Consider the following 13,101-nt stretch of genomic DNA (forward strand, 5'->3'; position numbering starts at 1 on the left):
GGGGCAGGGAGGGAGCCGCGAGGGAGGGAGCGCGAGGCGAGCGGCGAGGAGGGGCGGAGAGGGGGATCGGAAAGGGGGAGGCGCCGCGCGAGTTGGCCAAGACCGAGGCCGAGGGGGCCGGGGCGCGGGGAGGGGTTCGCCGTGGCGGAATGCGGGGAGCCCGCGGGCCTGGCGCGGGAGCGGGCTGGGTAGGAGGAGCCGTGGGTTGTAGGGGCAGAGATGGGGGAGGCTGGAGAAGTTTGGGGGCCCAGGGTTGTGTGGCAGAGGCAAGGGGGGAGGTTGTGGGTATGTAGCAGAGATGGGGTAATGGGGTTAGGTTGGAGCGAGACAGAGCTTCCTGGGGACAATGAGATGTGTGACAGGGGAGGTGAAAGAAGCTTGGGGTGATAGTGTCTGGCAGACACCTAGCGTAGCAGGAAAGGTTTGGGAGGCAATCGTGCAAAGGGGCTGGAAGTTTGGGGGTCATAAGGAGGGGAAGATATTGAAAAGATGGAGACATATACAGGAGAACGGGATTTCTGGAGGAGAGTGAAGAGTTTGGGGGTGACTGGTGTTGACAAAGGGATGGGGAAGGTAAGAAGTTGGGGGAATGACAAACCTAGTGATGTCTTGGGGAAAGAGAAAGCAAAGCTAGAAGAACCTTAAGAAAGGATGAAGGAGGTGGGGCCAGGTGCATATTCGAGGAGGACTGGGTTCTGGGTGGGAAGAGAAAGTGGGGGACAGGGACGGCTGGGTTCTGGGGGTGGGGGGGGTTCCAAAAGAGTGGAGGAGGGTGTCTGTGGGCAAGACAGGGTGGACAGAATGGGGCCAAAGTGGAGGGGGGTGTAAAGAAGATTAGGAGGAAATGTAAGCCAGACTAGCCCTTCGGTGACAAGACGGAGGAAGGGAGGTCCATGCCGGGAAGGACCTGCTAGTGGAGATGGGAGGGGAAAGCCAAAGGAAACGGTAGAAATGGGGGAGGACAAGCCCCGGGAGGGAAGGGGACACCATCCTCAGGCCCACTGGCTGGTGGTAACTCCGTTTTCCTTCGTCTGTCCGAAGTCATCACTTGTGGTACTTTGGGCCACCGGGAAGAGGTGGGTGGGGAGGAGGCTCCACATGGAGACAACCCCAGGTGCCCTGGTTCCCCAATCCCAGTCCTTCTAAGGTGGGGACAGTCCCACCACGGACTGCTCTCCACGCTGCCTGTGGCTCTGACAGTCCCCAGCCATTCCCACTTTTCAGCCATGAGGCCAGCACCCCCAGACCACCCCCAGTGTCTACTGGGCTCTCTCCCTGCCTCACACCAAGCAGCAACATCTCCCCGGACAAAGGACACCAAGATGCTGGGTGATTTTTGGCAGCAGAGATTGGGAAGGCCAGAGAATGGGAGGGAGGCAGGCTGGGAAACAGGAAGAGCTGGAGCCGGAGTCTGGATTGGGAGCCCTCAGCAGCGCTCCGGGTTTGGGGTGGGGGCGGGGTATGTGTGTCGCCAGGCCAGCTAGAGGCCAAGAGTGGGCCCTGAAGGCAGGATCCCACCAGCCTTCTGGAAAGGGCTCTGTAGCAACAAGTAGATTTTGCCTCATATTTCCTTGGGCCAGGCTCAGCCAAGTTCTTGGAATACCCAAAAGCTCTCGATGGATTCTGTAGCACTGGGGAACCTGAGCAGGAAGGCTTCCTTGGACTAGGAATGAATCACCACTCTTCTGCCTCTAGAATTAGTTGGCACTCATTTTATTACCCCAGGCCCACCTTCCTAATCCATTTCCAGAGGGCCCCACCCCAGCCGCTGCCCACTCCCTTCCCCAGTGCCCTAGGAGAGCCCGGCTTCTTCCCAACTCCCAACTTCGTTCCTAGACTCCCCCCCCCCCCCATTGCATTTCCTCTCCGTCTGCAAGCTTGGTTCAGTCCCTCACTGGGCTCAGGCCCAGGCCCTTCCCAACTCCCTTCCAGGCTGAGTTCTTCTCCCTCCTTTTTTTTAACCACTAAGGGATGGGCTAGGGTGGTGACACATCTGAGCCTAAAAGAAAAACTTAGGAAGTTCCTTGTTGTGGCACATGGGAAACCAATCCAGCGGGTAACCATGAGGTTGCAAGTTTGATCCCTGGCTTTGCCCAGGGGGTTAAGGATCCGGCGTTGCCATGAGCTGCGGTGTAGGTCGCAGACATGGCTCGGATCCTGCATTGTTGGGGCTGTGGTGTAGACCAGCAGCTGTAGGTCTGATTTGACCCCTAGCCTGGGAACCTCCATATGCTGTGGGTGCAGCCTTAAAAAGTTTAAAAAAAGGAAAGAAAAAAAAAAAAAGAACAACTTTGGCATTTGTAGGAACAGGGGATGGGGAGAATGAGAAGAGAAGCCAGGGGCTGTCCCCTCCATTACCTCCCCTACCTGAGGGGCGGGCCGCAACTCAGCCTCAGGGAGCATCACACATCCACCCACCATCCCTCACCCCAGCTCCCTCTCTGGCCCCAGCCCCCCACGACCCACCCACCCGTCTCCAGGCAACAGCACAAAAGGAAAGTGGAGAGAGGGGCCTGGGAGGCCCAGGCAGAACTGGCTGTAACCCAATCCAACCCAGTACCTGAGGGGTTGGGGGGGGACCAAGAGAAGGTGACCTAGCCAGTGTGCCCCAAGGGAAACAGAAAGGGGCGCCAGGAGACGGCGGAGAAGAGAAAGCTGAGCTGCCCACACTGGAATGAAGAGGCGCAGAGGACAGGGAGCGAGAAGCCCTCTGGACTGAAAATGGGTGAGTTGTCAGTTGACTCTCACAGGAAGGAGAAGAGCAGAGAAACGGGTCCTGACCATAGAGAACTGGAACCTGGAATCGTCTTCCAGTCCTCGGGCTGAGCAGGACGGCAGAGGGGGTCCAGGACCAGAACTCAGAGTAGAAACAGAGAGGGAGCCCCCCAGAGGAAGCCACCTCAAAATTCCTCCCACCTCGGACCCTGGGGGCAGGGGGCTATCTTGCAGAACCTCCACTCCCTCTAGTGGCCGCAGACCTCTCCATGGCCCCTGGCGTGTGAGGGGGCTTCTCCCCCTGGGTGGTTCCTGGGTTCCCATATCAAGGCTGGAGCGCCTCTGGAGCTGAAGAATCATAATGAGTCTCTGGCCACACACTGGCACCCTCCTCACAGGCGCACCCAGCCAGGGGTCTGCTGAGCACTCCAGGTCCTGAACCTCCAGTTTATCGGAAGGCCAGGTTTCCTTAAGCCTCCTCTGTACCCCCATTCTTCCCTCCCCCAATCCTCAGCTTGCAGGAGCAGTGCTGTTCTATCCCAGAAGCAGCCAGGACTTTGTCTGAGAGAGGCCCAGTGTGGGAACCGCTGCAGCCCACGGCTTTATTCCTTCTTTGGTCAAGGCCCTTGGTGAATCCCTTTCTCCAAAAAATGCATACATGCACAATTTTTGGTACTTCTAGGAATTCTTGGACCTCAGAATAAGAACCTGTAAATCGGAGTTCCCGTTGTGGCTCAACGGGTTAAGAATCCGACTAGTTTCCAAGAGGATGCAGGTTTGATCCCTGTACCTGCTCAGTGGGTTAAGGAGCCGGCCTTGCTGTGAGCTGCGGTGGCTGTGGCTGTGGTGTAGGCCGGCAGCTGCACCTCCAATTCTACCCCTACCCCAGGAACATGTTCTGGGTGCAGCCCTAGAGAGGAAGCAAAACAAAACCCTAATTCACCTGGCTCCTGGAGCTAGCCTTGCTGCTGAGAAGGCAGAGCAACAGCTGTGTGCTCCGCCCCCCACCACCCGCCAGGCAATGCCATCGTCCTGGCCATATTTGTTCGGTTTCTTCTTCTTGCTGTGCCCTCTGCAGCTCTGCTAACCAGTTTCACCAACTTCCAGGAGCTCCACCTTCTCTCCCCTGGTGTGGACTACAGTAAGACTCCTCAGACAAAGCAACACACGGTGACTCAGACTTTAATGGTGGTGCACATTTCAATGCCACAGAGATGCTGGCAGCTGTGGAACATGGCACGGGGGAGTCAGAAGTGCTCAGGTGCAGCTGGAGGAAGGGCAGGGAGGCTAGGGCTGGGAAGAGAGGGACAGGGGAAGAGCCCCCAGGCACACAGCCCCACCTCTGGAGTTAAGGCTTGGCACACACACAGGAACTGTCAGCAAGTCCCCTTTCTGCCACCCTTGCCGTTCCAGCAAGACTCCCACCCCAGGCTATCGCTGCATCTGTGGTCACATGAAATATAGACACATGGTCCCCTCCAGTCAGGCCAGTTTCTGGCCCTGGAGTTAGGGTGAAGGGATGAGTTAACAGGACGAATGCAAAATAAATAAATGAATAAATAATACACTAGAGCCTCAGGCCAGCCCCACCACTCCGCACTGCACAGCTCCTGCCTCCTGGGCATGGAAACGCAGGGATCCAGCACAAAAAGCACAAGCGACACGGGGCCCCTCTCTAACCAGCCCTGCCACTCCGTCACCGACCCTGATCAGTCTTCTGTGGGTGCCTTACAATCCTCGGTCCATGGCCAGTTTTTAAGGAGGGAGAGGAGAAAGGGAGGAGTGGACAGTGCGGAACCCAGAGACGGGGAGAGGGGAGACAGCAGGTGCTGGACGAGCCAAGGAGCAGCGCATGGGGTCCACCGGGGTGTCTGGGGTGAAATTTCAAGCAGGACAGGAAGGAAGAGGCTCCAGGAGGATGGGCAAGGGGTTCCAAGTCTCCAGGAAGGTGGAGGGATCACAGCACGCTGGGGTTGCGGAAATTATGTCCTGCGAAGCGAGCTTCGTCCCCCAGCTCTTCTTCAATTCTGAGAGGTGAGTCAGAAAGGCAACCTTCAGGGAAGCAGGAGGACCCCACCTCTCTTCCCAGGAGGCCACCATCCTCCAAGCCCCTGTCCTGGGTCCTGGCCTGAGCAAGGGCATTCCCTGTCTTTGCATGGGCCTTCAACCAGGCCATCGTAAACCCATCATTCAAAAACAATCCTTTTCTGTATCTCTCTCTCTCTTTTTTTTTAGAGCCATACCTCTGGCATATGGAAGTTCCCAGGCTAGGGGTCAAATTGGAGCTGCAGCTGCCAGCCTACACCACAGCTCACAGCAACGCCAGATCCTTAACCCACTGAGCGAGGCCAGGGATCGAACCCACATTCTCATAGATACTAGTTCTTAACCGACTGAGCCACAGTGGGAACTCCCCCAAAACAATGACTTTCTGGATGTCTACTGTCCTCCAGGCCCTGGGCACTGAAGATGGAACAGTGGACAAATAGAGCTTTTAACCCTCTGGGATCTGGGTTCCCTTTCCCCCAGTTCCCTCACCTCATGAGCTGGTTGTACTTAGCCAGACGTTCAGAACGGCACGGGGCACCAGTCTTGATCTGAAATATCCCAAAAGATAAGCAGCTTCGTGGCTGCCCCTTTGTCCAGTGAAAGAAAACTTAGGACACCCTTGAAATTCCCCTGACACCCACAAACTCCCACCTGAGCCTAGAACCCACCCGTTGCACAAAGGTCTCCCTTGCGCTCACCTGGCCCGTGCACAGCCCCACCACCAGGTCCGCGATGAACGTGTCCTCAGTCTCTCCCGAGCGGTGACTCACCATGACTCCCCAGCCGTTCTCCTGGGCCAGCTTGCACCTGTGTCCGTGCAGCAGCACTGAGCCCCAGCCCCTCGCACCCGCACCCTCTCCCCAGCCCTCAAGGAACATCTGGAGGGAAGCTGTCTGGGAGTGGGCGGAGACACAGGGGTGGAGGGAGCAGGCGACTCCAGGTTCCCTGCGCTCTTCAGCATCTGTGGGCACGCCCGGGCTGGGGGCACTTGCAAGGCAGGAGAGAGGCGTCCTGCAGAAACGGGCTGAGTGGGGGAGGGCCGGGAGGGACTCACGCTTGGATGGCTTCACTGACTGAGCCGATCTGGTTGACCTTCAGCAGGAGACAGTTGCAGGCCTTCTCCTCCACCGCCCGCTCGATCCGCTTTGGGTTGGTCACTGTCAGGTCATCACCCACGATCTGGATCCCCACGTTGGCTGTGAACTTTGACCAGGCAGCCCAATCGTCTTGGTCAAAGGGATCCTCGATGGAGACCACTGCCAGAAGAGCAATAAGGAAGCTCTGTGTCAGGCGGGAAAGCGCCCCTCAGATCCTCTGGCCACTGGGCCTCTGGGTCCTGATTCCCACCCCCCTGCAATAAGCCTGCCCTGACCAATTCTTAGCTTGAATCGTTCACGAAATCTCTCAAAAATCAAGGATCTAGCAACCTTCTCACAACCTATCTTTGCATTTTCCTATTTTCTACTGGGAAGCCTTTCCTCATTGCTATTCTTTTTTTTTCTTTTCCTTTTTTTTTTTTTTTTTGCTATTTCTTGGGCCGCCCCTGCGGCATGTGGAGGTTCCCAGGCTAGGGGTTGAATCGGAGCTGTAGCCACCGGCCTACGCCAGAGCCACAGCAACGCGGGATCCGAGCTTCGTCTGCAACCTACACCATGGCTCACGGCAACGCCAGATCGGTAACCCACTGAGCAAGGGCAGGGACCGAACCCGCAACCTCATGGTTCCTAGTCAGATCGTTAACCACTGCGCCACGACGGGAACTCCATTATTTTCCTTTTTGGCTGCACCCTTGGCATGTGGAAGCTCCTGGGCCAGGGATCAAAGCCGAGTCACAGCAGCAACCCACGCCACAGAGGTGCCAATGCCAGATCCTTAACCTGCTGAGCCACAGGGGAACTCCTTCATTGCTATTCTAAACAATTCATTCTTTTTTTTTTTTTTTTGCTTTTTGCTTTTTAGGGCCTCACCAGCAGCATATGGAGGTTCTCAGGCTAGGGGGCAAATTGGAGCTGCAGCTGCCAACCTACACCATAGCCACAGCCACTGCCACGCCAGACCCGAGCCATGTCTGCAACCTACACCACAACCCACGGCAATCCCGGATCCTTAACCCACTGAGTGAGGCCAGGGATCAAACCCGCCTCCTCATGGATACTAGTCAGGTTTGTTACGGCTGAGCCACAACGGAACTCCCACTAAATCCTTCATTCTGCATTTTATGTCTATTTTCTCTCATTCTGTCTCAGGAAGAAAGACGTCAGCTGCCTCCAACCAAGGGTACAGAGCCCTCAGGAGACCTGGGGAGGGTAATTCAGCTCCTCCTCAGCCTCCTGGTCTAGCCACCCATGACTTCCAGTCCCCTCAGCATCCAGTTTTATCAGAGATCCTGCTCTACGCTACTTCCAGTCACCCTCTCACCGTGCCTGGTCCTTCCAAACCCTCCCAGGACCCCAGCAGCTTCGCAGCCCATGGCTTTAGTCAGGACCCAAAGGAGAAGGAGCCAACTCACAGGATGCTGCACATTCCCAATAGTGCACAAAGCCCAACCTCTGCAGGAGCCTCCTTCACCCCACCCCTGGTCCCCAGGTTCTTCTCAGGACACCTCTACCTGGCACCCAAGTCTGCACCCCGGAAGGTCCAGAGTTGCCCCAACACCGGCAGGACTGCCCCCTCCCCTCCCCCTGCCTGCCCTCTCAGCCGCAGCCCTTGCTCTCACCGGGATAGTCCCTGACAAAGTCCTGGTAGAGGGCCCCCAGCTGGTCCCCAGTGATGTATCGGGAAGGATCGGCAGGAGACTTGAAGTCCAAGTCGTATTTGCCATCACGATAAAACTCCGAGGCAGCGACATCCATGCCAATGACAATCTTTTCCGTGTAGCCAGCCTTGTCAATGGCTTCCTTCACCAGCTCCAGGGCTGGGGATGGAAGGCCGTGGGATCAGCAGCAGGACGGGTGGGCAAGGAGAATGAGAGAAAGAAGGGAATTCAGAGCAGGGGTGGAGGGCTGTTGCTGGGAGAGGTCTGGTTAAGGTTGTTTGGCAGTTATCCCAAGATCTTGGGCCAGCAGGCCACCTTCTCAGAAGGCAAAGGAATGGATTTTTTTTTTTTTTTTTGGTCTTTTTGCCATTTCTTGGGCCGCATATGGAGGTTCCCAGGCTAGGGGTCGAATTGGAGCTGTAGCCGCCAGCCTACGCCAGAGCCACAGCAACACGGGATCAGAGCCACGTCTGCAACCTACACCACAGCTCACGGCAATGCCAGATCCTTAACCCACTGAGCAAGGCCAGGGATGGAACCCGCAACCTCATGCTTCCTAGTTGGATTTGTTAACCACTGCGCCACGATGGGAACTCCTGGATTTTTTTTTTTTAATGTGCTTGAAGCATGTGGAAATTCCCGGGTCAAGGACTGAACCCACGCCACAGCAGCAACTGGAGCTTTGCAGTGACAAAGCCAGATCATTAACCCACTGTGCCACAAGGGAACTCCATGGAAAGTTGTTAGTAATCGTTGGGGGTTTTTTGGCCACACCTTCGGCATAGGGAAGTTCCTGAGCCAGGGATCGAATCCAAGCCTCAGCTGTGACCTATGCCACAGCTGCCAGACCCTTGACCTGCTGCACCACAGTGGGAAGGCCAGTTTGTTCTTTGGTGTTTTTTTTTTTTTTTTAACTAGCTATCATTTATGGAGGGCTAACTATGTCACCTAAGCCCTTGACATGTATGATCTCATTTAATCTTCACAATGATGCTAAGAGGTACATACCACTTTACAGATAAGAAAGATAAGCACCAAGAAGTGACGTGGACAAGATCACCAGCCAGTAACTCTTCAAGTCAAGGTTCAAATCCAGGCAATTTGGCCCCAGAAAGTTAACTCTTAGCCACTACCCGTGTATATTGTTTTTCTTCACCGTATCTCCCCAGGCAGAGAAAAATTCGGGCTCCTAGAGGCCTCAGAGGTTGGGGTGGGAATGGGATAGACCTGGAGTGCATTCCCTGAGGTTTGATGCATCCCATCAAACTGAGAATCCATCCGAGTTAAAGGAGGGGATGGGTGCCACAGGTGACCTAGACCACCTCCCAGCACCCCTAGGGGCTCCCGTGGGAACTTGTAGATGCTCCCAGATCTGGCTGGGTGGGTAAAGGCTATACTCTTGGGTCTGCAGGTGAATTTTTAGGCCCCCTGGCACCCACTCAGAGGACTGGTTCCTCTTGGAATTCGATTAAGGACCCTCACACCTCCTCCTCCTCACACTTCACACTTGTTGAAATGGGTGGCCCTTCCTGATGGGCCAGGATGGGGTGACATTTATGGCTGGGCGTGGGGCTCCTGGCCTCACCTTCACTGTTCTCCAGGATATTGGGGGCAAAGCCGCCTTCGTCTCCCACGTTGGTGGCATCCTTGCCATACTTGTCCTTGATGACGCCCTTGAGCGTGTGGTAGACCTCTGCCCCGAGGCGCATGGCATCCCGGAAGCTCTCAGCGCCCACCGGGAGAATCATGAACTCCTGCATGGCCAGCTTGTTCCCAGCATGAGAGCCACCGTTGATCACATTGAAGGCCTGGGAGCCACAGGAGGACAGAGAAGTCACGGAGCCCTTCCCTCTCCACCCCTGGGAGTGCCATCCCCAGATCCCAAATTTCCTCCAGCTCCCCAGACTCAGTCCCCTGTCCCCATCCTTGCTCTTTGGCTGCCCCAATCACTTTCCTGCCATCAGTCCTCACAGGGTTTCATGCTCCCTCCCCACCCACCCCTGGGAGAGCCACCACAGCGCAGGGCCTGGGTATGGGGCTCACCGGCACAGGCAGGATGAGGTCTGAGTTCCCTGCCAGCTGAGCGATGTGGCGATAGAGGGGCAAGTCCCGCTCAGCCGCCCCTGCCTTACACACAGCCAAGGACACACCCAGGATGGCATTGGCCCCAAACTTGGCTGGGAGATGACAGAGGAAGGCACTGAGCAAACATGTCCCTGGTCCCCTTCTAGCCCCTGCCTCCACCTATACTCCCCCAAAGGGGCCAGCAAAGGAGACTCACTCCTCCCTCTCCACTCCACGCCTCATCCATCCTCTCCTGAAAATAGTGGCAGGAGGAGGGGAGGCAGAGAGCGACACCTGTCTGTAAACATCCCTGAGGAGTTCCCGTCGTGGCGCAGTGGTTAACAAATCCAACTAGGAACCATGAGGTTGCAGGTTGGATCCCTGGCCTTGCTCAGTGGGTTGGAGAGCCAGTGTTGCCGTGAGCTGTGGTGTAGGTTGCAGACATGGCTTGGATCCCTGCGTTGCTGTGGCTGTGGCGTAGGCTGGGGGCTGCAGCTCCAATTCGACCCCTAGCCTGGGAACCTCCATAGGCCGTGGGAACAGCCCTAGAAAAAGCAAAAAGACAAAAATAAATAAATAAATAAATAACATCCCTGAGACCACAGACTATCCGCCACCAACTCCCCCTCCTTATGCTGCAAAGTTCTCCCTTCTGTTTAATGCCACCCCCTCCCACTGCCATTAAACTCATCTTCTCTTGCTCTGGCTTTGGGAGAAGGCCAGCAGAAAGGCTAGTCTTCAGGCTGTCTTTCCTAAGAAGCTCCCACAACTCGGGCCTTTCAGTTCTCTGTCTGCCCCCCTGGGCCCCACCCTTAGCCCCCGTGCTCTCCCAGCCCCTGCTTACACTTGTTCTCAGTCCCATCCAAGTCCAACATCAGGTTGTCCAGCTTCTCTTGTTCCACCACAGAGAGGCCCTGTGAGCAGAGCCTCCATCACTCAGGGCCAGGAGGCACCCTGGACCATGAGACAGAGGGCCCCCCTCCCACTGTCCCCCCCCCACACACAGCCAGCAGCACCTCTGACCAGGTTCCCATGACAGCAATCTGTCTGGATTAGGGGACGAGAACCCCCACGGGAGCAGGGGGCACCCTTCCCTCAGTAACCATGATTCTCAAGAGCTGGGCCTCTCTCCTTCTTCTTCATCCTCCCCTAACCCAGGATTCCTTCCAGCACCCCGGTGCCGCCACCCCCAGCAAAGAGCGAGCCTCACTGAGCTGATGAGGGCCGGGGCGATGGTGGTGTTGATGTGGTCCACTGCCTTCAGGACACCTGGGAAGAGGCAGAGAGGCCAGGCAGGGTCAGGCCAGGGGGGGCCCGAAGGGAAAGGGTAGGGGGAAAGCATCAGGAAGAGGGCTGAGGACTGAGGGTGAGGCAGAAGCATGACGCTGAGGGGTGGGAGAGCCCAGAAAAGAGAAGGGGCCTCACCTTTGCCTAAGTATCGCTGTTTGTCACCATCCCTTAGCTCCAGGGCCTCATAGATACCAGTGGAAGCTCCGCTGGGCACCGCAGCCCGGAAAAGACCTGGGAGGGGAACACGGAATGAGGAGGGAGAGAGAAGGACACCACATCCAGCCTTTCCCCAACACTGTGTGTCCTCAACACACACACACACACACACACACACACACACACACACACACACACACAGAGGTAGATGCACAAGCAGTGGCCTCCTTACTCATCCAATTGGGGTCCCACATGCACAAGTAGGAACCCACAGAAATGAAGCTATGCAGGCAGCACGCACACACATGCAGAGAGCACACAGACATGCAGCTGCAGGGTGTGTCTCACACACTAAACGAGCACACAGAGATGGGCCTATCCTGGCTCCCCTGGACAAGGAGGATCGAGCACCCCATTCCCACTGGGAACCGGGGAAGCCTCCCATCCCACGCGGGGTGGGGGGGGCGACCCCCAGCACGGGGGCTGTGGGAAGGCCCTGCGCATTACCTTTGGCAGTGTAGAGATCTACCTCCACTGTGGGATTCCCACGGGAGTCCAGGATCTCCCGGGCCCAGATCTTCTCTATGGACATGATGGCTGGGATCTCCTTGGGTGCCAGGGAAGGAAAGAGAAAGATAAGAGGCTTAAAGGGGTGGAGCCTGAGATCAGTGGGAGGGGCCAGAGGCTGGGAGGCTGGGAGGCTGGGAGGGATGGGAAAGAGGTTACTGCAGTGGATGGGGGGTGGGGAGGAGCTGGTTGCAGTCGTCGCTGTAGTAGGGATCCCCCCCGCCCGTGGGGAGAGAAGGTCAATGCAGTGAGGAAGGGGAGGTCACTGCAGTGGGGGGCGGGGTAAGATCAAACGAAGAGCCGGGAGGCACCGCAGTGAGGAGGGGAGGGGCAAGGCGGCCGTTCCCTTGCCCCCTCAGCAGCCGGCTGGTGGGGTTCCCCCAGATCTCCTCAGGGCGGTATCGCTGCCAGGCTTGCATGTCTCTTTGGAGCCAAGAAGAGCATGGGTGGTCCGGGCAGCAGGGGCCTCTCCTCCAGAACCCCATCCTACCCAATTGAACACCCCAGCCCCCACTCCAAAGTCCCAATCTCTTTCCAAACGGAGGTCCCTCTTTCTCCGGAGAAATGTACAGTAGAGAAGTCTGGGGACCGGGTGGGTCCTCAGTCTCTGGGGATGGCAGTGGGAGGGAGGAGGAAGAGAGACCCGTGGGGAAGAGGCAAAGGTGGGCTGGTCCTCCCCCGGCCCCTAAACGAATTCTTCCCTCCTCCGAACCCTCCCCACCGTGCAGCGGAAAGAAGCACAGTAACCCGAGAGGGTGACGCGGGGGTGGAGTGGGAGAGAGGGGATCTCGAGGAAGTCTCCGGGTGTTGAGGAAGGGTGCGAGATGCTATCCCCCCGCTGCAAAGCCAAGGGACGCGCAGGGTAAAAAGGCACAGCCCGGAGAGACCCTGAACTTAACATCGACAGAACCGGAGGCGAAGAAGGATTTGGGGAGCAGGCAGGCAAGGGTGGAGAAAGGCGTAATTAGACAGCTGCGGAGAGGCCTGGAGCCCAAATGAGGAGGGGGCGACAGCCTGAAACCGAGAGGAGCGGTCCAGGAAGGCCGGGATAGGAGGGTGCCGGGGAGGCGCGGGTGACAGAGCAGGTGCGCAACGCCGCGGGGCTCGAGATGCTCGAGGCCAGGGGCGAGGGACGAGGGGCGGGGGCGCGGCGGCGAACGGAGGGGGCCGGAGGGGCTCGGGGCTCGGCGGGCTTCACCTCAGAGTTGCAGACCCAGCCTGTGGTGGTGGCGCTGGCGACGGCGGCGGTGGCGGCACAGAGAGAGCGGGAGTGGCGGCGGCGGCGGCTGCGGCTCCCGGGCGGCGGGCGGGGGGCGGACGGGGGGAGGCGCCAATAGGGCCGGGCGGGCGCATGTGACCCGGAGCCCCCGATGAGTCAGGAGCAGCCGGCGGAGGCGCACGTAGGAGCGCGGGTGGGGGACCAATGGGGGTGGGGGACCGATGGGGGTGGGGACCGATGGGGTGGGGTGGGGTGGGGTGGGGAGGGCTGGAGGAGAGCGATGTTG

The 13,101-nt window shown here is 57.7% G+C and overlaps 1 protein-coding gene across 1 annotated transcript; it reads right to left on the minus strand.

Moving 5' to 3' along the window:
- Nucleotides 1-3,881: 3,881 nt before the first annotated feature.
- On the minus strand, nucleotides 3,882-13,026 carry ENO2 (enolase 2). Its single transcript, XM_047787660.1, has 12 exons — nucleotides 12,795-13,026; nucleotides 11,537-11,636; nucleotides 11,009-11,104; nucleotides 10,794-10,852; nucleotides 10,428-10,497; nucleotides 9,563-9,696; nucleotides 9,105-9,327; nucleotides 7,481-7,678; nucleotides 5,819-6,020; nucleotides 5,463-5,571; nucleotides 5,254-5,312; nucleotides 3,882-4,742 (listed from the first exon to the last, which is right to left on the minus strand). Exons 2-12 carry the CDS (start codon nucleotides 11,619-11,621, stop codon nucleotides 4,673-4,675), a joined length of 1,305 nt encoding a protein of 434 aa, XP_047643616.1. The 5' UTR covers nucleotides 11,622-11,636; nucleotides 12,795-13,026; the 3' UTR covers nucleotides 3,882-4,672.
- Between the last annotated feature and the right edge of the window lie 75 nt (nucleotides 13,027-13,101).

This window comes from Phacochoerus africanus, chromosome 7, assembly GCF_016906955.1.
Source record: "Phacochoerus africanus isolate WHEZ1 chromosome 7, ROS_Pafr_v1, whole genome shotgun sequence".
Classification (NCBI taxonomy): domain Eukaryota; kingdom Metazoa; phylum Chordata; class Mammalia; order Artiodactyla; family Suidae; genus Phacochoerus; species Phacochoerus africanus.

What these genes read in the sequence shown, in the direction of transcription:
- ENO2 (XM_047787660.1), bottom strand. Translation starts at nt 11,621, where the DNA reads ATGTCCATAGAGAAGATCTGGGCCCGGGAGATCCTGGACTCCCGTGGG. An exon ending in CCCCGGCCCTCATCAGCTCA is followed by an intron (nt 10,498 to 10,793) that starts GTGAGGCTCGCT and finishes CTCTGCTCACAG; the next exon opens with GGCCTCTCTGTGGTGGAACA. An exon ending in GGATGGGACTGAGAACAAGT is followed by an intron (nt 9,697 to 10,427) that starts GTAAGCAGGGGC and finishes GTCATCTCCCAG; the next exon opens with CCAAGTTTGGGGCCAATGCC.